Here is a 24,956-nt window from a genome sequence, read left to right as displayed (position 1 = left end):
AGAAAAAGGGTAAAGAGAAGAAGAAAGGGAACTTCAAGAAGAATGGCAAACAAGTTGTTGCTTAAGAGAAGAAACCCAAGTCTGGACCTAAGCCTGAGACTGAGTGCTTCTACTGCAAGGGGACTGGTCACTGGAAACGGAACTGCCCCAAGTATTTGGTGGATAAGAAGGATGGCAAGGTGAACAAAGGTATATGTGATATACATGTTATTGATGTGTACCATACTAGAGCTCGCAGTAGCACCTAAGTATTTGATACTGGTTCTGTTGCTAATATTTGCAACTTGAAACAGGGACTACGGATTAAGCGAAGACTGGGTAAGGACGAGGTGATGATGCGCGTGGGAAATGGTTTCAAAGTCGATGTGATCACCGTCGGCATGCTACCTCTACATCTACCTTCGGGATTAGTTTTAGACCTAAATAATTGTTATTTAGTGCCAGCGTTAAGCATGAACATTATATCTGCATCTTGTTTAATGCGAGACGGTTATTCATTTAAATCTAAGAATAATGGTTGTTCTATTTATATGAGTAATATCTTTTATGGTCATGCACCCTTGAAGAGTGGTCTATTTGTATTGAATCTCGATAGTAGTGATACACATATTCATAATGTTGAAGCCAAAATATGTATAGTTGATAATGATAGTGCAACTTATTTGTGCCACTGCCGTTTGGGTCATATTGGTGTAAAGCGCATGAAGAAACTCCATACTGATGGACTTCTGAAATCACTTGATTATGAATCACTTGGTACTTGCGGACCATGCCTCATGGGCAAGATGACTAAAACGCCGTTCTTCAGAACAATGGAGCGAGCAATGGATTTGTTGGAAATCATACATACTGATGTATGTGGTCCAATGAATATTGAGGCTCACGGCGGGTATCGTTATTTTCTCACCTTCACAGATGATTTGAGCAGATATGGGTATATCTACTTAATGAAACATAAGTTTGAAACATTTGAAAAGTTCAAAGAATTTCAGAGTGAAGTGGAAACTCATCGTAACAAGAAAATAAAGTTTCTATGATCTAATCGTGGAGGAGAATATTTGAGTTACGAGTTTGGTCTACATTTAAAACAATGTGGAATAGTTTCGCAACTCACGCCACCCGAAACACCACAGCGTAATGGTGTGTTCGAACGTCGTAATCGTACTTTACTAGATATGGTGCGATCTATGATGTCTCTTACTGATTTACCGCTATCGTTTTGGGGTTATGCTCTAGAGACGGCTGCATTCACATTAAATAGGGCATCATCGAAATCCGTTGAGACGATGCCTTATGAACTGTGGTTTGGCAAGAAACCAAAGTTGTCATTTCTTAAAGTTTGAGGCTGCGATGCTTATATGAAAAAGCTTCAACCTGATAAGCTTGAACCCAAATTGGAGAAATGTGTCTTCATAGGATACCCAAAGGAGACTGTTGGGTACACCTTCTATCACAGATCCGAAGGCAAGACATTTGTTGCTAAGAATGGATCCTTTCTAGAGAAGGAGTTTCTCTCGAAAGAAGTGAGTGAGAGGAAAGTAGAACTTGATGAGGTAACTGTACCCGCTCCCTTATTGGAGAGTAGTTCATCACAGAAACAGGTTCCTGTGACACCTACACCAATTAGTGAGGAAGCTAATGATGATGATCATGAAACTTTAGATCAAGTTACTACTGAACCTCGTAGGTCAACCAGAGTAAGATCCGCCCCAGAGTGGTACGGTAATCCTGTTCTGGAGGTCATGTTACTTGACCATGACGAGCCTACGAACTATGATGAAGCGATGATGAGCCCAGATTCCGCAAAATGGCTTGAAGCCGTGAAATCTGAGATGGGATCCATGTATGAGAACAAAGTATGGACTTTGGTTGACTTACCCGATGATCGGCAAGCCATCGAGAATAAATGGATCTTCAAGAAGAAGACTGACGCTGACGGTAACGTTACTGTCTACAAAGCTCGACTTGTCGTGAAAGGTTTTCGACAATTTCAAGGAGTTGACTACGATGAGACCTTCTCACCCGTAGCGATGCTTAAGTCCATCCGAATCATGTTAGCAACTGCCGCATTTTATGATTATGAAATTTGGCAAATGGATGTAAAGACTGCATTCCTGAATGGATTTCTGGAAGAAGAGTTGTATATGATGCAACCTGAAGGTTTTATCGATCCAAAGGGTACTAACAAAGTGTGCAAGCTCCAGCGATCCATTTATGGACTGGTGCAAGCCTCTCAGAGTTGGAATAAACGTTTTGATAGTGTGATCAAAGCATATGGTTTTATACAGACTTTTGGAGAAGCATGTACTTACAAGAAAGTGAGTGGGAGCTCTATAGCATTTCTAATATTATATATAGATGACATATTGTTGATTGGAAATGATATAGAATTTCTGGATAGCATAAAAGGATACTTGAATAAGAGTTTTTCAATGAAAGACCTCGGTGAAGCTGCTTATATATTGGGCATCAAGATCTATAGAGATAGATCAAGATGCTTAATTGGACTTTCACAAAGCACATACCTTGATAAAGTTTTGAAGAAGTTCAAAATGGATCAAGCTAAGAAAGGGTTCTTGCCTGTGTTACAAGGTGTGAAGTTGAGTAAGACTCAATGCCTGACCACTGCAGAAGATAGAGAGAAAATGAAAAGTGTTCCCTATGCTTCAGCCATAGGCTCTATCATGTATGCAATGCTGTGTACCAGACCTGATGTGTGCCTTGCTATAAGTCTAGCAGGGAGGTACCAAAGTAATCCAGGAGTGGATCACTGTACAGCGGTCAAGAACATCCTGAAGTACCTAAAGAGGACTAAGGATATGTTTCTCGTTTATGGAGGTGACAAAGAGCTCATCGTAAATAGTTACGTCGATGCAAGCTTTGACACTGATCCGGATGATTTTAAGTCGCAAATCGGATACGTGTTTATATTAAACGGTGGAGCTGTCAGTTGGTGCAGTTCTAAACAAAGCGTCGTGGTGGGATCTACGTGTGAAGCGGAATACATAGTTGCTTCGGAAGCAGCAAATGAAGGAGTCTGGATGAAGGAGTTCATATCCGATCTAGGTGTCATACCTAGTGCATCGGGTCCAATGAAAATCTTTTGTGACAATACTGGTGCAATTGCCTTGGCAAAGGAATCCAGATTTCACAAGAGAACCAAGCACATCAAGAGACACTTCAATTCCATCCGGGATCAAGTCCAGGTGGGAGACATAGAGATTTGCAAGATACATACGGATCTGAATATTGCAGACCCGTTGGCTATGCCTCTTTCACGAGCAAAACATGGTCAACACCAAGGCTCCATGGGTGTTAGCATCATTACTGTGTAATCTAGATTATTGACTATAGTGCAAGTGGGAGACTGAAGGAAATATGCCCTAGAGGCAATAATAAAGTTATTATTTATTTCCTTATTTCATGATAAATGTTTATTATTCATGCTAGAATTGTATTATCCGGAAACATAATACATGTGTGAATACATAGACAAACATCGCGTCACTAGTATGCCTCTACTTGACTAGCTCGTTGATCAAAGATGGTTATGTTTCCTAACCATAGACATGAGTTGTCATTTGATAAACGGGATCACATCATTAGAAGAATGATGTGATTGACTTGACCCATTCTGTTAGCTTAGCACTTGATCGTTTTAGTTTACTGTTATTGCTTTATTCATGACTTATACATGTTCCTATGACTATGAGATTATGCAACTCCCGATTATCGGAGGAACACTTTGTGTGCTACCAAACGTCACAACGTAACTGGGTGATTATAAAGGTGCTCTACAGGTGTCTCCGATGGTACTTGTTGAGTTGGCATAGATCAAGATTAGGATTTGTCACTCCGATTGTCGGAGAGGTATTCTGGGCCCTCTCGGTAATGCACATCACTATAAGCCTTGCAAGCAATGTGACCAATGAGTTAGTTGCGGGATGTTGCATTACGGAATGAGTAAAGAGACTTGCCGGTAACGAGATTGAACTAGGTATTGAGATACCGACGATCGAATCTCGGGCAAGTAACATACCGATGACAAAGGGAACAACGTATGTTGTTATGCGGTTTGACCGATAAAGATCTTCGTAGAATATGTAGGAACCAATATGAGCATCCAGGTTCCACTATTGGTTATTGACCGGAGACATGTCTCGGTCATGTCTACATAGTTCTCGAACCCGTAGGGTCCGCACACTTAAAGTTCTGTGACGATCAGTATTATGAGTTTTTGTGTTTTGAAGTACCGAAGGTAGTTCGGATTCCCAGATATGATCATGGACATGACGAGGAGTCTCGAAATGCTCGAGACGTAAAGATCGATATATTGGATGACTATGTTCAGACACCAGAAGTGTTTCGGGAGGTTTCAGACATTTACCGGAACCCCCGCTCTTGGTTGTCCTTAAATATTGCCTTGGGTGCCTTGGGCATCCCCAATCTTAGGCTCTTGCCACTCCTTATTACATAGTCCATCGAATCTTTACCCAAAACTTGAAAACTTCACAACACAAAACTTAACAGAAAACTCGTAAGCTCCGTTAGTATAAGAAAATAAATCACCACTTAGGTACTGTTGTGAACTCATTCTAAATTTATATTGGTGTATTATCTACTGTATTCCAACTTCTCTATGGTTCATACCCTCCGATACTACTCATAGATTCATCAAAATAAGCAAACAACACATATAAAACAGAATCTGTCAAAAACTGAACAGTCTGTAGTAATCTCGATCAAACGTATACTTATGGAACCCCAAAAATTCTAAAATAAATTTCTGGATGTGAGGAATTTATCTATTAATCATATGCAAAAATAATTAACTAAATATCACTCTCCAGTAAAAAATGGCAGCTAATCTCGTGAGCGCTAAAGTTTCTGTTTTTTACAGCAAGATCGCAAAGACTTTCCCCAAGTCTTCCCAAAGGTTCTACTCGGCACAAACACTAATTAAGAGAATAAAACCACATCTAAACAGAGTCTATATAAATTATTTATTACTAAACAGGAACAAAAAGCAAGGAACAAAAATAAAATTGGGTAGCCTCCCAACAAGCGCTAACGTTTAACGCCCCTAGCTAGGCATGATGATTTCAATGATGCTCATATAAAGGATAAGAATTGAAACATAAAGAGAGCATCATGAAGAATATGACTAGCACATTTAAGCCTAACCCTCTTCCTATGCATAGGGGTTTTGTGAGCAAACAACTTATGGGAATAATAATCAACTAGCATAGGAGGGCAAAACAAGCATAACTTCAAAACTTTAAGCACATAGAGAGGAAACTTGATATTATTGCAATTCCTACAAGCATATGTTCCTCCCTCATAATAATTTTCAGTAGCATCATGAATGAATTCAACAATATAACTATCAAATAAAGCATTATTTTCATGATCTACAAGCATATAAATTTTATTACTCTCCACATAAGCAGAATTCTTCTCATTCGGAATAGTGGGAGTATCATAAGAGACTCGAATACTATAAATTGTTTCCACATTAAAAGAGCAATGACAAGTTTTATAAATATAATCATCACTACTCTTTATAGAATAATTGTCATCGCAATAGTCGTCATAAATAGGAGGCATGCTATCATCATAATAAATTTGCTCATCAAAACCTGGGGCACTAAAAATATCATCTTCATTAAACGTAGCATCCCCAAGCTTGGGACAAACATTAATTGCAGAAAATATATTCTCAAACATGTCATTCTCATCAAACATAGCATCCCAAATCTTGGGCCTTTTCATATCATAAGCATAATCACTCTCATCATTAATAGTATGGATAGCACCAATAGTATAGCAATTATGATCATCACAATGAGTAATAGGAGCAACATTATTTGGGACAGATACCTTTCTACCTTCGCTTCTTCGTCTTTTCTTTTTATTCTTCACATCATGTGTGGGTTCAACCCTCTTTTTGGAGCTCCTTATTAATGAGATTGGTTGAATAGAAGGCTCCTCCTCGTTACTTGATTCATCATAAGAAATAATAGGATGATATTGGGAAGTATCTTCCCTTTCATTAGTATTATCTTCATCTTCTATTTGTTTTCTTTTCTTTATGTAATTGGCAATATAAGGATTTTCAATACAATTCACCGCACAATACATATAAATTTCCTCTAGATCAAAATCAAGAAGTTTATCACGGGCAAATACTGGAAGATAGTTAGTTATACGTTTCATTTCTTCATAACCCATAAGCAAACTAAGTTCATTATGATGTGCAAGGGAAATCAAGTTATCACAATTTTTGGAAACGATTAGATCATGAAACTATTTGCATCGGATGGTTAAATGACCACGTTCATTGCAAAGTTCACAAGTACGGCTAAGAAAATTAAAATTTCAGCACAAACATCTAGCCTTTCTTGCAACCATTTAGTTTCTACTCCCTCCGTCACATAATATAAGAACGTTTTTGACACTACACTAGTGTGAAAAACGTTCTTATATTATGGGACGGAGGGAGTAAGTACTTATGCCTCTTGCAAAATCTATCTTCCCTAATTGATGTGTACTTGCAAATTCTATGCACTCCACAAAAATCGACATGCTTATAAGAGACATTCTCATCATGACTAGTGTAATCATAATTAGTACTATGGATATTCAAAGAGTTCATACTAATAACATTGCAATCATGCTCATCATTCAAACATTTAGTGCCAAACATTTTATAGACTTCTTCTTCTAGCACTTGAGCACAATTTTCCTTTCCATCATTCTCACGAAAGATATTAAAAAGATGAAGCGTATGAGGCAAACTCAATTCCATTTTTTTGTAGTTTTATTTTATAAACTAAACTAGTGATAAAACAAGAAACAAAAAGATTCAATTGCAGGATCTAAAGATATACCTTCAAGCACTCACCTCCCCGGCAACGGCGCCAGAAAAGAGCTTGATGTCTACTACACAACCTTCTTCTTGTAGACGTTGTTGGGCCTCCAAGTGGGATAGTAGAAAATTTCCCTCAAGTGGATGACCTAAGGTTTATCAATCCGTGGGAGGCGTAGGATGAAGATGGTCTCTCTCAAGCAACCCTGCAACCAAATAACAAAGAGTCTCTTGTGTCCCCAACACACGCAATACAATGGTAAATTGTATAGGTGCACTAGTTCGGTGAAGAGATGGTGATACAAGTGCAATATGGATAGTAGATGATGGTTTTTGTAATCTGATAATATAAAAACAGCAAGGTAACTAATGATAAAAGTGAGCACAAACGGTATTGCAATGCTTTGAAACAAGGCCTAGGGTTCATACTTTCACTAGTGCAAGTTCTCTCAACAATAATAACATAATTGGACCATATAACTATCCCTCAACATGCAACAAAGAGTCACTCCAAAGTCACTAATAGCGGAGAAAAACGAAGAGATTATTGTAGGGTACGAAACCACCTCAAAGTTATTCTTTCTGATCGATCTATTCAAGAGTCCGTAGTAAAATAACATGAAGCTATTCTTTCCATTCAATCTATCCTAGAGTTCGTACTAGAATAACACCTTAAGACACAAATCAACCAAAACCCTAATGTCACCTAGATACTCCAATGTCACCTCAAGTATCCGTGGGTATGATTATACGATATGCATCGCACAATCTCATATTCATCTATTAAACCAACACAAAGAACTTCAAAGAGTGCCCCAAAGTTTCTATCGGAGAGTCAAGACGAAAACGTGTTCCAACCCCTATGCATAAGTTCACGAGGTCACGGAACTCTCAAGTTGATCACCAAAACATACATCAAGTGGATCACGTGATATCCCATTGTGACCACAGATAAGCACATGCAAGACATACATCAAGTGTTCTCAAATCCTTAAAGACTCAATCTGATAAGATAACTTCAAAGGGAAAACTCAATTCATCACAAGAGAGTAGAGGGGGAGAAACATCATAAGATCCAACTATAATAGCAAAGCTCGCGATACATCAAGATCGTACCACCTCAAGAATACGAGAGAGAGAGAGAGATCAATCACATAGCTACTAGTACATACCCTCAGCCCCGAGGGTGGACTACTCCCTCCTCGTCATGGAGAGCTCCGGGATGATGAAGATGGCCACCAGAGAGGGATTCCCCCTCCGGCAGGGTGCCGTAATGGGTCTAGATTGGTTTTCGGTGGCTACGGAGGCTTCTGGCGGCGGAACTCCCGATCTATTCTGCTCCCCGAAGTTTTTAGGGTATATGGATATATATAGGAGGAAGAAGTACGTCGGTGGATCTCCGGGCTGTCCATGAGGCAGGGGGCGCGCCCAGGGGGGTGGGTGCGCCCCCACCCTCATGGGCAGCCCGGGACTCTTCTGGTCCATCTCCGATACTCCGCGGGATTCTTTTGGTCCCAAAATAAGTTCTGTGAAGTTTCAGGTCAATTGGACTCCGTTTGATTTTTCTTTTCTACGATACTCTAAAACAAGGAAAAAACAGAAACTGGCACCGGGCTCTAGGTTAATAGGTTAGTCCCAAAAAATCATATAAAATAGCATATAAATGCATATAAAACATCCAAAGTTGATAATATAATAGCACGGAACAATCAAAAATTATAGATACGTTGGAGACGTATCAACATCCCCAAGCTTAATTCCTGCTCGTCCTCGAGTAGATAAATGATACAAACAGAATTTTTGATGTGGAATGCTACCTAACATATTTATCCATGTAATCCTATTTATTGTGGCAAGAATATTCAGATCCATAAGATTCAAGACAAAAGTTTAATATTGACATAAAAATAATAATACTTCAAGCATACTAACAAAGTAATCATGTCTTCTCAAAATAACATGGCCAAAGAAAGCTATCCTACAAAATCATATACTCTGGCTATGCTCTATCTTCATCACACAAAATATTTAAATCATGCACAACCCCGATGACAAGCCAAGCAATTGTTTCATACTTTTGATGTTCTCAAACTTTTTCAATCTTCACGCAATACATGAGTGTGATCCATGGACATAGCACTATAGGTGGAATAGAACGGTGGTTGTGGTGAAGACAAAAAGGAGAAGATAGTCTCACATCAACTAGGTGTATCAATGGGCTATGGATATGCCCATCAACAGATATCAATGTGAGTGAGTAGGGATTGCCATGCAACGGATGCACTAGAGCTATAAGTGTATAAGAGCTCAAAAAGAAACTAAGTGGGTGTGCATCCAACTCGCTTGCTCACTAAGACCTAGGGCATTTTGAGGAAGCTCATCATTGGAATATACAAGCCAAGTTCTATAATGAAATATTCCCACTAGTATATGAAAGTGACCACATAGGAGACTCTCTATCATGAAGATCTTGGTGCTACTTTGAAGCACAAGTGTGGTAAAAGGATAGTAACATTGTCCCTTCTCTCTTTTTCTCTCATATTTTTTTGGGCCTTCTCTTCTTCTTCTTTTTTGGCCTTTCTTTTTTTTTCTTTTTTTCATTCGGAGTCTCATCCCGACTTGTGGGGGAATCATAGGCTCCATCATCCTTTCCTCACTGGGACAATGCTCTAATAATGATGATCATCGCACTTTTATTTACTTACAACTCAAGAATTACAACTCGATACTTAGAACAAGATATGACTCTATATGAATGCCTCCGGCGGTGTACCGGGATGTGCAAAGACTCATGAGTGACATGTATGAAAGAATTATGAATGGTGGCTTTGCCACAAATACGATGTCAACTACATGATCATGCGAAGCAATATGACAATGATGAAGCGTGTCATAAAAAACGGAACGGTGGAAAGTTGCATGGCAATATATCTCGGAATGGCTATGGAAATGCCATAATAGGTAGGTATGGTAGCTGTTTTGAGGAAGGTATATGGTGGGCTTATGGTACCGGCGAAAGTTGCGCGGTACTAGAGAGGCTAGCAATGGTGGAAGGGTGAGAGTGAAGGAAATATGCCCTAGAGGCAATAATAAAGTTATTATTTATTTCCTTATATCATGATAAATGTTTATTATTCATGCTAGAATTGTATTAACCGGAAACATAATACATGTGTGAATACATAGACAAATAGAGTGTCACTAGTATGCCTCTACTTGACTAGCTCGTTGATCAAAGATGGTTAAGTTTCCTAACCATAGACATGAGTTGTCATTTGATTAACGGGATCACATCATTAGGAGAATGATGTGATTGACTTGAGCCATTTCGTTAGCTTAGCACTTGATTGTTTAGTTTGTTGCTATTGCTTTCTTCATGACTTATACATGTTCCTATGACTATGAGATTATGCAACTCCCGTTTACCGGAGGAACACTTTGTGTGCCACCAAACGTCAGAACATAACTGAGTGATTATAAAGGTGCTCTACAGGTGTCTCCGAAGGTACTTGTTGGGTTGGCGTATTTCGAGATTAGGATTTGTCACTCCGATTGTCGGAGAGGTATCTCTGGGCCCACTCGGTAATGCACATCACTATAAGCCTTGCAAGCATTGCAACTAATGAGTTAGTTGCGGGATGATGTATTACGGAACGAGTAAAGAGACTTGCCGGTAATGAGATTGAACTAGGTATTGAGATACCGACGATCGAATCTCGGGCAAGTAACATACCGATGACAAAAGGAACAACGTATGTTGTTATGCGATCTGACCGATAAAGATCTTCGTAGAATATGTAGGAGCCAATATGGGTATCTAGGTCCCGCTATTGGTTATTGACCAGAGAGGTGTCTCGTTCATGTCTACATAGTTCTCGAACCCGTAGGGTCCGCACGCTTAACGTTCATTGACGATATAGTACTATGAGTTATGTATGTTGGTGACCGAATGTTGTTCGGAGTTCCAGATTAGATCACGGACATGACGAGGAACTCCGGAATGGTCCGGAAGTAAAGATTGATATGTGGATAGTAGTGTTTGATCTCCGAAAGGGTTCCGGAATTCACCGGAAGGGGTTCCGGATGTTTCTCGAAATGTTTGGGCACGAGAACACTTTATCTGGGCCAAAGGGGAAAGCCCACAAGGTTTTTGGAAAGCGCAAAAGGAAGTTTTGCGGAGTCCAGGGGCCAGACGCCAGGGTTCCTGGAGTTCGAGAAGGACTCTTGCCTTTCGGGTGAAACCGACTTTGTGGAGGCTTTTACTCCAAGTTTTGACCCCAAGGCTCAACATATAAATAGAGGGGCAGGGCAAGCACCCAAAAGAGATCAAGAAACACCAAGCTGTGTGCCGGCAACCCCGTTCCTTCTAGTTTATCCTCCGTCATAGTTTTCGTAGTGCTTAGGCGAAGCCATGCGAAGATTGTTCTTCACCAACACCGTCACCACGCCGTCGTGCTGCCGGAACTCATCTACTACTTCGCCCCTCTTGATGGATCGAGAAGGCGAGGACGTCACCGAGCCGAACATGTGCAGAACTCGGAGGTGACGTGCTTTCGCTACTTGGATCGGTCAGATCGTGAAGACGTACGACTACATCAACGCGTTGATATAACGCTTCCGCGAATGGTCTATGAGGGTACGTAGGCAACACTCTCCCCTCTTGTTGCTATGCATCACTATGATCCTGCGTGTGCGTGGATTTTTTTTGAAATTACTACGTTCCCCAACAGTGGTATCAAAGCCAGGTTTTATGCGTAGATGTCATATGCACAAGTAGAAAACAAGTGAGTTGTGGGCGATATAAGTCATACTGCTTACCAGCATGTCATACTTTGGTTCGGTGGTATTGTTGGATGAAGCGGCCCGGACCGACATTACGCGTACGCTTACGCGAGACTGGTTCTACCGACGTGCTTTGCACACAGGTGGCCGGCGGGTGTCAGTTTCTCCAACTTTAGTTGAACCGAGTGTGGCTACGCCCGGTCCTTGTGAAGGTTAAAACAGCACCAACTTGACAAACTATCATTGTGGTTTTGATGTGTAGGTAAGAACGTTTCTTGCTAAGCCCAGTAGCAGCCACGTAAAACTTGCAACAACAAAGTAGAGGATATCTAACTTGTTTTTGCAGGGCATGTTGTGATGTGATATGGTCAAGACATGATGCTAAATTTTATTGTATGAGATGATCATGTTTTGTAACCGCGTTATCGGCAACTGGAAGGAGCCATATGGTTGTCGTTTTATTGTATGCAATGCAATCGCCCTGTAATGCTTTACTTTATCACTAAGCAATAGCGATAGTCGTAGAAGCATAAGATTGGCGAGACGACAACGATGCTATAATGGAGATCAAGGTGTCGCGCCGGTGACGATGGTGATCATGACGGTGCTTCGAAGATGGAGATCACAAGCACGAGATGATGATGACCATATCATATCACTTATATTGATTGCATGTGATGTTTATCTTTTATGCATCTTATCTTGCTTTGATTGACGGTAGCATTATAAGATGATATCTCAGTAAATTTCAAGATAAAAGTGTTCTCCCTGAGTATGCACCGTTGCCAAAGTTCGTCATGCCCAGAGACCACGTGATGATCGGGTGTGATAAGCTCTACGTCCATCTACAACGGGTGCAAGCCAGTTTTGCACACGCAGAATACTCAGGTTACACTTGATGAGCCTAGCATATGCAGATATGGCCTCGGAACACTAAGACCGAAAGGTCGAGCATGAATCATATAGTAGATATGATCAACATAGTGATGTTCACCATTGAAATCTACTCCATTTCACGTGATGATCGGTTATGGTTTAGTTGATTTGGATCACGTGATGACTTAGATGATTAGAGGGATGTCTATCTAAGTGGGAGTTCTTAAGTAATATGATTAATTGAACTTTAATTTATCATGAACTTAGTCCTCGTAGTATTAGGATATCTATGTTGTAGATCAATAGCTCGCTATGTAACTCCCGTTTTTTATATGTTCCTAGAGAAAATAAAGTTGAAAGATGTTAGTAGCAATGATGCGGATTGGATCCGTGATCTGAGGATTATCCTCATTAATGCACAGAAGAATTATGTCCCTTGATGCACCGCTAGGTGACGGACCTATTGCAGGAGCATGTGCAGACGTTATGAACGTTTGGCAAAGCTCGGTATGATGACTACTTGGTAGTTTAGTGCACCATGCTTTACGGCTTAGAACCGGGACTTCAAAAACATTTTGAAAGCCACAGAACATATAAGATGTTCTAAGAGTTGAAATTGGTATTTCAGACTCATGCCCGAGTCGAGAGGTATGAGACCTCTGACAGTACTTTGCCTACAAGATGGAGGAGAATAGCTCAACCAGTGAGCATGTGCTTAGATTGTCTGAGTACTACAATCGCTTGAATCAAGTGGGAGTTAATCTTCCAGATAAAAAGGTGATTGACAGAGTTCTCTAGTCACTATCACCAAGTTACTGGAACTTCGTGATGAACTATAATATGCAAGGGATAACGGAAACGATTCCCAAGCTCTTCGTGATGCTGAAATTGACGAAGGTAGAAATCAAGAAAAACATCAAGTGTTGATGGTAAACAAAACCACTAGTTTCAAGTAAAGGGACAAAGGGAAGAAAGGGGAACTTCAAGAAGAACGGCAAGCAAGTTGTTGCTCAAGTGAAAAAACCCAAGTCTGGACCTAAGCCTGAAACTGAGTGCTTCTACTGCAAAGGAACTGGTCACTGGAAGCGGAACTACCCAAGTAATTAGCGGATAAGAAGGATGGCAAAGTGAACATAGGTATATTTGATATACATGTTATTGATGTGTACTTTACTAGTGTTTATAGCAACCCCTCAGTATTTGATACTAGTTCAGTTGCTAAGAGTAGTAACTCGAAACGGGAGTTGCAGAATGAACAAAGACTAGTTAAGGGTGAAGTGATGATGTGTGTTGGAAGTGGTTCCAAGATTGATATGATCATCATCGCACACTCCCTATACTTTCGGGATTAGTGTTAAACCAAAATAAATGTTATTTGGTGTTTGCGTTGAGCATGAATATGATTTGATCATGTTTATTGCAAAACGGTTATTCATTTAAGTTAGAGAATAATTGTTGTTCTATTTACATGAATAAAACCTTCTATGGTCATACACCCAATGAAAATGGTTCATTGGATCTCGATCGTAGTGATACACATATTCATAATATTGAAGCCAAAAGATGCAAAGTTAATAATGATAGTGCAACTTATTTGTGGCACTGCCGTTTAGGTCATGTTGGTGTAAAGCGCATGAAGAAACTCCATGCTGATGGGATTTTGGAATCACTTGATTATGAATCAATTGATGCTTGCGAACCATGCCTTATGGGCAAGATGACTAAGACTCTGTTCTTCGGAACAATGGAGCGAGCAACTGACTTATTGGAAATAATACATACTGATGTATGCAGTCCGATGAGTGTTGAGGCTCCTGGCGGGTATCGTTATTTTCTGACCTTCACAGATGATTTGAGCAGATATGGGTATATCTACTTGATGAAACACACGTCTGAAACATTTGAAAAGTTCAAAGAATTTCAGAGTGAAGTGGAGTATCATCGTAACAAAAATAAAAGTTTCTACGATATGATCGCAAAAGTAAAATATTTGAGTTACGAGATTGGACTTCAGTTAAAACAATGTGAAATAGTTTCACTACTCACGCCACCTGGAACACCACAGCATAATGGTGTGTCTGAACGTCATAACCGTACTATTATTGGATATAGTGCAATCTATAATGTTTCTTACCGATTAACCACTATATTTTTGGGGTTATGCATTAGAGACAGCTGCATTCACGTTAAAAAGGGCACCATCGAAATCCGTTGAGACGACGCCTTATGAACCGTGGTTTGGCAAGAAACCATAGTTGTCGTTTCTTAAAGTTTGGGGCTGCGATGCTTATGTGAAAAAGCTTCAACCTGATAAGCTCGAACCCAAATCGGAGAAATGTGTCTCCATAGGATACCCAAAGGAGGCTGTTGGGTACACCTTCTATCACAGATCCGAAGGCAAGACATTCGTTGCTAAGAATGGATCCTTTCTAGAGAAGGAGTTTCTCTCGAAACAAGTGAGTGGGAGGAAAGTAGAACTTGATGAGGTAACTGTACCTGCTCCCTTATTGGAAAGTAGTTCATCATAGAAACCGGTTCCTGTGACGCATACACCAATTAGTGAGGAAGTTAATGATGATGATCATGAAACTTCAGATCAAGTTATTACTAAACCTCGTAGATCAACCAGAGTAAGATCCGCACCAGAGTGGTACGGTAATCCTGTTCTGGAGGTCATGTTACTAGACCATGACGAACCTACGGACTATGAGGGAAGCGATGATGAGCCCAGATTCCGCGAAATGGTTTGAGGCCATGAAATCTGAGATAGGATCCATGTATGCGAACAAATTATGGACTTTGATTGACTTGCCCGATGATCGGTGAGTCATTAAGAATAAATGGATCTTCAAGAGGAAGACAGACGCTGATAGTAGTGTTACTGTCTACAAAGCTAGAATTGTCGCAAAAGGTTTTTCGACAAGTTCAAGGTGTTGACTATGATGAGAGTTTCTCACTCGTATCTATGCTTAAGTCTGTCCGAATCATGTTAGCAATTGCCGCATTTTATGAAATATGGAAAATGGATAAACAAAACTACATTCCTTAATGGATTTATTTAAGTAGAGTTGTATATGATGCAACCAGAAGGTTTTGTCAATCCTAAAGGTGCTAACAAAATATGCAAGCTCCAGCGATCCATCTATGGACTGGTGCAAGCATCTCGGAGTTGGAATATACGCTTTGATAAGTTGATCAAAGCATATAGTTTTATACAGACTTGCGGTGAAGCCTGTATTTACAAGAAAGTGAGTGGGAGCACTACAGCATTTCTGATAAGTATATGTGAATGACATATTGTTGATCGGAGATAATTTAGAATTATTCTGTAAAGCATAAAGGAGTGTTTGAAAGGAGTTTTTGAAAGAAAGACCTCGATGAAGCTACTTACACATTGAGCATCAAGATCTATAGAGACAGATCAAGATGCTTGATTAGTTATTTCAATGAGTACATACCTTGACAAGATTTTGAAGTAGTTCAACATGGAACAGTCAAAGAAGGAGTTCTTACCTATGTTGCCAGGTGTGAAGTTGAGTAAAGACTCAAAACCCGACCACAGTAGAAAATAGAAAGAGAATGATAAGTCATTCCCTATGCCTCAGTCATAGGTTCTATAAAGTATGCTATGCTGTTTACCAGTCCTATTGTATACCTTAGCATCTTTCTGGCAAGGGAGTACAATAGTGATCTAGGAGTAGATCACTGGACATCGGTCAAAATTATCCTTAGAGGACTAAGGAAATATTTCTCGATTATGGAGGTGATAAAAGAGTTACGTCGATGCAAGCTTTGACACCGATCTGGATGACTATAAGTCTCGATCTAGATACATATTGAAAGTGGGAGCTATTAGCTAGAGTAGCTCCGTGCAGAGCTTTGTAGACATAGAACTTTGCAAAATACTTACGGATCTGAATGTGACAGACCCGTTGACTAAAATTATCTCACAAGCAAAACATGATCACACCTTACTACTCTTTGGGTGTTAATCACATAGCGATATGAACTAGATTACTGACTCTAGTAAACCCTTTGGGTTTTGGTCACATGTCGATGTGAACTATGGGTGTTAACCACATAAAGATGTGAACTATTGATGTTAAATCACATGGCGATGTGATCTAGATTATTGACTCTAGTGCAAGTGGGAGACTGAAGGAAATATGCCCTAGAAGCAATAAAAAATTTATTATTTATTTCCTTATATCATGATAAATGTTTATTATTCATGCTAGAATTGTATTAACCGGAAACATAATACATGTGTGAATACATAGACAAACAGAGTGTCACTAGTATGCCTCTACTTGACTAGCTCGTTGATCAAAGACGGTTAAGTTTCCTAACCATAGACATGAGTTGTCATTTGATTAATAGGATCACATCATTAGGAGAATGATGTGATTGACTTGACCCATTTCGTTAGCTTAACACTTGATCGTTTAGTTTGTTGCTATTGCTTTCTTCATGACTTATACATGTTCCTATGACTATGAGATTATGCAACTCCCGTTTACCGGCGGAACACTTTGTGTGCCACCAAACGTCACAACGTAACTGGGTGATTATAAAGGTGCTCTACAGGTGTCTCCAAAGGTACTTGTTGGGTTGGCGTATTTCAAGATTAGGATTTGTCACTCCGATTGTCGGAGAGGTATCTCTGGGCCCACTCGGTAATGCACATCACTATAAGCCTTGCAAGCATTGCAACTAATGAGTTAGTTGCGGGATGATGTATTACGGAGACTTGCCGGTAACGAGATTGAACTAGGTATTGAGATACCGATGATCGAATCTCGGGCAAGTAACATACCGATGACAAAAGGAACAACGTATGTTGTTATGCGGTCTGACCGATAAAGATCTTCGTAGAATATGTAGGAGCCAATATGGGCATCCAGGTCCCGCTATTGGTTATTGACCAGAGAGGTGTCTCGGTCATGTCTACATAGTTCTCGAACCCGTAGGGTCCGCACGCTTAACGACGATATAGTACTATGAGTTATGTATGTTGGTGACTGAATGTTGTTCGGAGTTCCGGATAAGATCACGGACATGACGAGGAACTCTGGAATGGTCCGGAAGTAAATATTGTTGTGTGGATAGTAGTGTTTGATCTCCGGAAGGGTTCCGGAATTCACCGGAAGGGGTTCTGGATGTTTCCCGAAATGTTTGGGCACGAGAACACTTTATCTGGGCCAAAGGGGAAAGCCCACGAGGTTTTTGGAAAGCGCAAAAGGAAGTTTTGCGGAGACCAGGGGCCAGACGCCAGGGTCCCTGGCGTCTGGCCCTGGAGTCCGAGAAGGACTCTTGCCTTTCGGGTGAAACCGACTTTGTGGAGGCTTTTACTCCAAGTTTCGACCCCAAGGCTCAACATATAAATAGAGGGACAGGGCTAGCACCCAAAAGAGATCAAGAAACACCAAGCCGTGTGCCGGCAACCCTGTTCCCTCTAGTTTATCCTCCGTCATAGTTTTCGTAGTGCTTAGGCGAAGCCCTGCGGAGATTGTTCTTCACCAACACCGTCACCACGCCGTCGTGCTGCCGGAACTCATCTACTACTTCGCCCCTCTTGCTGGATCGAGAAGGCGAGGACGTCACCGAGCCGAACGTGTGCAGAACTCGGAGGTGTTGTGCTTTCGGTACTTGGATCGGTCGGATCGTGAAGACGTACGACTACATCAACCGCGTTGATATAACGCTTCCGTGAACGGTCTACGAGGGTACGTAGACAACACTCTCCCCTCTCGTTGCTATGCATCACCATGATCCTGCGTGTGCGTAGGATTTTTTTTGAAATTACTACGTTCCCCAACAGAGAGTGTGTATAATCCATTGACTCAACATTAGTCATAAAGAACTCACATACTTATTGCAAAAATCTATTAGTTATCAAAACAAAGTACTACGCGCATTCTCCTAGGGGGATAGATTGGTAGGAAAAGACCATCGCTCGTCCCCGACCGCCACTCATAAGGAAGACAATTGGACTCTGTTTGATTTTCCTTTTCTGCGATACTCTAAAAGAAGGAAAAAACAGAAACTGGCACTGGGCTCTAGGTTAATAGGTTAGTCCCAAAAATCATATAAAATAGCATATAAATGCATATAAAACATCCAAAGTTGATAATATAATAACATGGAACAATAAAAAATTATAGATACATTGGAGACGTATCAGGGGGGCACCCCATAGACACAACAATTAATCTGTTGATCTCTTAGCCGTGTGCGGTGCCCCCTCCATCAAAATCCACCTCGGTTATGTCATAGCGGTGCTTAGGCGAAGCCCTGCGTCGGTAGCTTCATCAACATCATCACCATGCCGTCGTGCTGACGAAACTCTTCCCCGAGCTCTACTGGATCGTGAGTTCGCGAAATGTCACCGAGCTGAACGTGTGCTGAACGCGGAGGTGCCGTACGTTCGGTGCTGAGGATCGGTCGATCGTGAAGACGTACGACTACATCAACCGCGTTGTTATAACGCTTTCGCTTAACGGTCTAGAAGGGTACGTGGACGACACTCTCCCCTCTCGTTGCTATGCATCACCATGATCTTGCGTGTGCGTAGGATTTTTTTTAAAATTACTACGTTCCCCATCACCTTCCCCACCTCCGGGCGCTAAGTTCCGGCGAGCCCAGTCGCCGGTGAAGCCCCGCGGGTCGCCGTGTGCCCCTGCTCCTCCTTCTCTTTCCCTCTCTTCCTCCCTGACCATTTCTCGCGCCCGTGTCCTGCATGAGCTCGTCGCGCAGCCGCCGCCCGAATCCACCGCCTGCTGCCGTCCTGGACCTCACGTCGGATGCATCCCGCGCCGCCGCTGATTTCCCCTGCTCTCGCTACGCTCGTTCTGTTCGAGCGTTGACCACAGCCCGCTCCAAGGCGCCAAGGCCCAGCTCCTTGGAGCCCAATGTAAGCAGCACCAGCCCCTCCAGATTCGGCCCGAGACTGTTTTTTTTTCGCGAACGAATTTGCCTATTTTAATCCAGAGAAACCAGTTTTGCAAGAAAAACCCCTAGACTTCATGCATATAATAACTCATGAATAATGCATCATATGTAAAAACTTTAAATATGTAAGATGCTTAGAATTTTGTCTAGTTTCATATTATGCAACTTTCATCCATGTTTAAAATGATGTTTGCATATAATTTGCTCTTATGTCATGTTAAAATGATTTATTTGATAACTAATTAACCGTAGCTCCATTTTAAATAAACTTTATATGTAATTGGGGTAGAAAATGCATAGATTAACATGATGCACTTACTTTGCATGTTTAACAACTCTAAAATTATGTTTAGGGCAGAACAGTAGCTAATTCGAAATATGCATATGAGGATTTTCCGGAATTGTTGTTGTTGTTTCCGGCCTCATTTAAACTTGCCTAAATAGATAGTTTATTTATGCTTCACCCCTTACCATGTCTAATAACATTTAATATTGTTGGGTACATAAACGAGAGAGAACTAAATAATTGAATGTGGTGTTTCGTCATTATGCAACTCATTGCATATTGAGCTCCACTTAATTTGTAGTATTGTTTGTTGCACTTTGCCATGTCATGCCTCTTTAAACCGGACATGCATCATACTTGATTGTGCATCATGCCATGTTTATGCTTGTGTGTTTACCATGCTGCTTGCTTCTTTCCGGGTTGCTTCTCTCGTTAGCTTCGGTTTCGGTCCGGAGTTGTGAGGATTCGTTCGACTACGTCCGTTTTCCTTCTTCATGGACTCGTTATTCTTCCTTGGGGGATCTCATGAAAGATGACCATACCCTCGATATCACTTCTATCTTTGCTTGCTAGTTGTTCGCTCTATCGCTATGTCGCGCTACCTACCACTTGTTTATCAAGCCTCCCAAATTGCCATGATAGCCTCTAACCTTTTTCAACCATCCTAGCAAACCGTTGTTTGGCTATGTTACCGCTTTTGCTCAGCCCCTCTTATAGCGTTGCTAGTTGCAGGTGAAGTTGAAGTTTGTTCCATGTTGGAACATGGTTATGTTGGGATATCATATTATCTCTTATTTAATTAATGCATCTATATACTTGGTAAAGGGTGGAAGGCTCGGCCTTATGCCAGGTGTTTTGTTCCACTCTTGCCGCCCTAGTTTCTGTCATACTGGTGTTATGTTCCTTGATTTTGCGTTCCTTGCGTGGTTGGGGTTATGGAACCCCCTTGACAATTCGCTTTAAATAAAACTCCTCCAGCAAGGCCCAACCTTGGTTTTATATTTGCCTAACAAACTATAACTTTCCCTTGGGTTTTCGCGAGCCCGAGGGTCACCTTTATTTTAACCCCCCCCCCCGGGCCAGTGCTTCTCTAAGTGTTGGTCCGAACTGAGGTAGACTGCGGGGCCACCTCGGGGAAACTTGAGGGCTGGTTTTACTCGTAGGATGTCTCATCCGGTGTGCCCTGAGAACGAGATATGTGCAGCTCCTATCGGGATTTGTCGGCACATTCAGGCGGTCTTGTTGGTCTTGTTTTACCATTGTCGAAATGTCTTGTAACCGGGATTTCGAAACTGATCGGGTCTTTTCGGGAGAAGAAATATCCTTCGTTGACCGTGAGAGCTTGTGACGGGCTAAGTTGGGACACCCCTACAAGGTATAAACTTTCGAGAGCCGTGCCCGCGGTTATGTGGCAGATGGGAATGTGTTAATATCCGGTTGTAGAGAACTTGGCACTTAACTTAATTAAAATGAATCAACCGCATGTATAGCCGTGATGGTCTCTTTTCAGCGGAGTCCGGGAAGTGAACACGGTCTTGTGTTATGCTTGAACGTAAGTAGTTTCAGGATCACTTCTTGATCACTCTCGTTTCACGACCGTTGCGTAGCTTCTCATTTTACTCTTGTTTACGTATGTTAGCCACCATATTTGCTTAGCGCTTGCTGCAGCTCCACCTCATTACCTTATCCTACCCATAAGCTTAAATAGTCTTGAACTCGCGGGTGTGAGATTGCTGAGTCCTCGTGACTCACGGTTACTTCCAAACAGTTGCAGATGTCGATGATACCAGTGCAAGTGGCGCAACCGAGCTCAAGTGGGAGCTTGATGAAGATCTTGGTCGTTGGTATGTGTCTTTTCCGGATGATCAGTAGTGGTGCCAAGTTGGGATGATCGGGGATCTAGCATTTGGGGTTGTCTTCATTTATTTTGGTTCCGTAGTCGGACCTTGATTGTACTCTGGATGATGTATGTTTAACTTGTTATTTGTGTGAAGTGGCGATTGTAAGCCAACTCTTTATCCCTTTCTTATTCAGTACATGGGATTGTGTGAAGATTACCCCTCTTGCGACAAAACCACCATGCGGTTATGCCTCTAAGTCGTGCCTCGACACGTGGGAGATATAGCCGTATCATGGGTGTTACAATGAACCATTGACTTAGTTCCTTAGTATTATCAGAGGGAAGGAACGACATGTCTATGCTCTCAGATATGAGAACCTAGGGAGGTTTCGCAAAGTATGTAAAAAGATTGAGTATGAATACAAGGAGTGTGGGTCAGTGATCTATGTTGATAAGATACGAATGTCTTGTTTGTTTCAGCTTCAACTTGTGGCGAATCAGCTATGGATTTGCTTCACTGGCTAAGCTGATTCCACCAGGACATACTTCAGGCAAATACACTGAAAATGACCTGAATGAATTCTAACTTCACTGGCAAAGCTAATCCAAAATAGTTGTTTGTTTCAGATCCAACCTTTCCAAAGTTGAATATGGTCCATGAAGCTGAAACAAACAGGGTTGGAATTTGGAGATTGGTTATATGTTGATAACCCAAACAGGTCGATCTCGGTCTGACTATGAGATTAGAGGAAGTTGAGAGGGGTGGAAAGATGGGAGGATGTCGATGGAGATGGACTAAGCAACAATACAGATGATGATGATGATCTGAAGGACATGGTCAATTGCCCGTGAAGGACCCGGACCTGGGGATGCTAACAATGGTGCGGGGAAACCAGGCGATGGGATCATGTGATCTGATACATTAAGAAGCGTTTAATCACTTAAATTTTACTATAAGGAAGTGAGATAAGGGATGACTTTTGAATTTTTAGGATAAGCAACTGCTAGAGATGCCCTTAGGGTCAACATCAGTGCAACAAACCAACATTCGGTGAAAACCGATGAAAACCACGAGAAAATGATGTTTTAAACTTTAAAAAAAATTGAAAAATATACGGGATGTTAAGAGGATGATGTTGTATTGCCACACAAAATTTCAAGTTGGAACACATTACGAGATGTAAGCGATGAGAAAGACAAAATTAGTGTTGAATAGTGCCGAATAGTAATGTCACTATTCAGGGCTGAATTTGTCTTTTTCATAACTCACATCTCATAATGTTTTTCAACTTCAAATTTTATGTAGCAATAAAACATCACCTCCTTAACATTCCACATTTTTTCAGATTTTTTAAAACTTTAAAATATGGTTTTCATGAAATTTAAGTTTTCATTGAATATTGGTTTTCGTACGATATTCTCCCGTGATGCTAACGGGAAAGTATGAGGGTACACAATGATGATCTAGCAACAAATGACAAGAAATCGAAATTAGTCAAATAGGCAAATTAAATAGTGTAAGAAATTGAATATAGTATATCAAATAGGCAAGTAATTGAACAAGACCGTTATTACAGAATGCAAATAGATTGCCCTACTAAACAAGCACTGCATCAATCAAATATAGAAAACGATAATCGTATCGTGCATCCCACATTTGGACTTTGCTACATATCTTTTTTGTGCAGTGTTGGACGCAACTACATTTCTGTAGACTAGTAAACGGACTCACATTCTTGGAGGCGATCACATCCTCAGCTGCTGAGTGTGGCGTGCGGTATCGCCACTCAGGCCAAGCAGCTGGCCAAATGGCGCGAGAAGGGAAACAGCCAGATTTGTATGAGCTGCGCGTCTTCTTTCCCGGACCCGAACACGCACTCCTCCTCGACGCGCATCTGCTCCATGTTGAACGCGATGAGCTTCGACGGCGTCCACAGGTACACGACCTCCCTCTCCGGGTGGAACGCCATGAACACGAAGGTCGCGGTAGCGGGGTGGCACGAGCCGCCGGAGACGAGGTCGACGACCCCCAGCTCGTGCTTCGCCACCCACTCGGACTTGCCCGCGTCCACCAGCTCCCACAGCGTGAGGCGCGAGCCGTCGCTGGACGCGTACCGGAGCCGGCCGCGGCAGTGGCCCGCGCGCGCCCGGTAGCTCACGGGCGCCGGGAGCGCGGTGACCGCGCACGCCATGGTGCCGAGGTCGATGCGGACGACGTGGCCCGAGTATGCCAGCACGTGCACGGCGCCGGCGAAGCAGTGCATGGTGGCCGACATGGCGTCGGTCTCCAGGCCGAAGTCGAGCTCGTGCTCGCCCCACGCGCCGGTCTCCGAGTCGAACACCTCGACGGAGGCGCCCCGGGGCAGCCACCCGGTGAAGCAGACCACCTTGTAGTGCGGGGAGGCGCAGGGGTCGAAGGAGAGCACGGAGAGCAGCGTCTTCCTGCGCGGCTCAGGCAGCGCCGCCCACCGGCGCGTGGTCGGGTTCACGACGTGGAACGCCGCCGGGCAGGACGCGTAGTAGAGCAGCAGGCCGTTGCAGCCGTCGATGATGCTGGACGTGGCGTGGCACGGGAAGAAGGACATGTCGTCGGCCTCCGCCACGCCGCCGCCGTCCTCGCCCGAAGCCGACGCCGCGCGCGCGTACGTGTAGGCCCGCCTCCCGCCCTCGCCGTCCCGCGGGCCGTCGTGGAACAGCACGCCGGACGTGATGAGCGGCAGCCTCCGGCGGAGGTAGTCGGCGGCGATGAGGCCCCGCCACGTGGTGGAGACGCACTGGAACCGCGCCAGCGACTTGGGCGGCAGCCGGACGAGGATCTCCGCCAGCAGGTCCTCGCCCATCTCGCCGTCCATCCCCGGTCGACGACCTCGCCCCTCCCGGAGCACGCACCGCGCGGCTGCACCCGCAACCACCACGCACCGCCTGCCACCGCACCCGAGCGCAACAGCAGCGGGCAGCGGCCACGAGCCCACGAAAGCGAGCGCGGGCGATACTTATAAGTTGTATGGCGGCCAAGACTTGGCCTCTCCGCCTTCGAAAGAGATTCTCGGACTGCTTCAAACCTGAATTAAAAGCTTTCAGTACCCTGGATATATACACCCCATCCCATGATCGGTTACGTGACGTTTCTGCGTGACAACCCGCCGGTTCACTGCTGAATCCGTTGCGTGGCCAGAGGAATCGTGGACGCGAGGCTCACATACAGTAGTGGAGTGTGATGTAGAACTGCAAAAAAGGAAGGCTTATCCGCACATCTTTTTGGGTAAAAGCGTATCCACACATAGGGGATCTACGATCAACATCCCAGGATCTGACAGGGAAAAAAGATGACTGACGGAGACATGTATACGTGG

General features: G+C 42.6%; 1 protein-coding gene across 1 annotated transcript; it reads right to left on the bottom strand.

Moving 5' to 3' along the window:
* Window positions 1-23,116: 23,116 nt before the first annotated feature.
* On the bottom strand, window positions 23,117-24,674 carry LOC125545468 (F-box protein At2g40910-like). The gene has a single exon (XM_048709415.1). It carries the CDS (start codon window positions 24,453-24,455, stop codon window positions 23,391-23,393), a length of 1,065 nt encoding a protein of 354 aa, XP_048565372.1. The 5' UTR covers window positions 24,456-24,674; the 3' UTR covers window positions 23,117-23,390.
* Window positions 24,675-24,956: the final 282 nt, after the last annotated feature.

Source organism: Triticum urartu, chromosome 3 (genome assembly GCF_003073215.2).
Source record: "Triticum urartu cultivar G1812 chromosome 3, Tu2.1, whole genome shotgun sequence".
In the NCBI taxonomy this organism is placed as follows: Eukaryota; Viridiplantae; Streptophyta; class Magnoliopsida; order Poales; family Poaceae; genus Triticum; species Triticum urartu.
This window is presented reverse-complemented; position numbering and strand designations above follow the sequence as displayed.

What these genes read in the sequence shown, in the direction of transcription:
- LOC125545468 (XM_048709415.1), bottom strand. Translation starts at nt 24,455, where the DNA reads ATGGACGGCGAGATGGGCGAGGACCTGCTGGCGGAGATCCTCGTCCGG.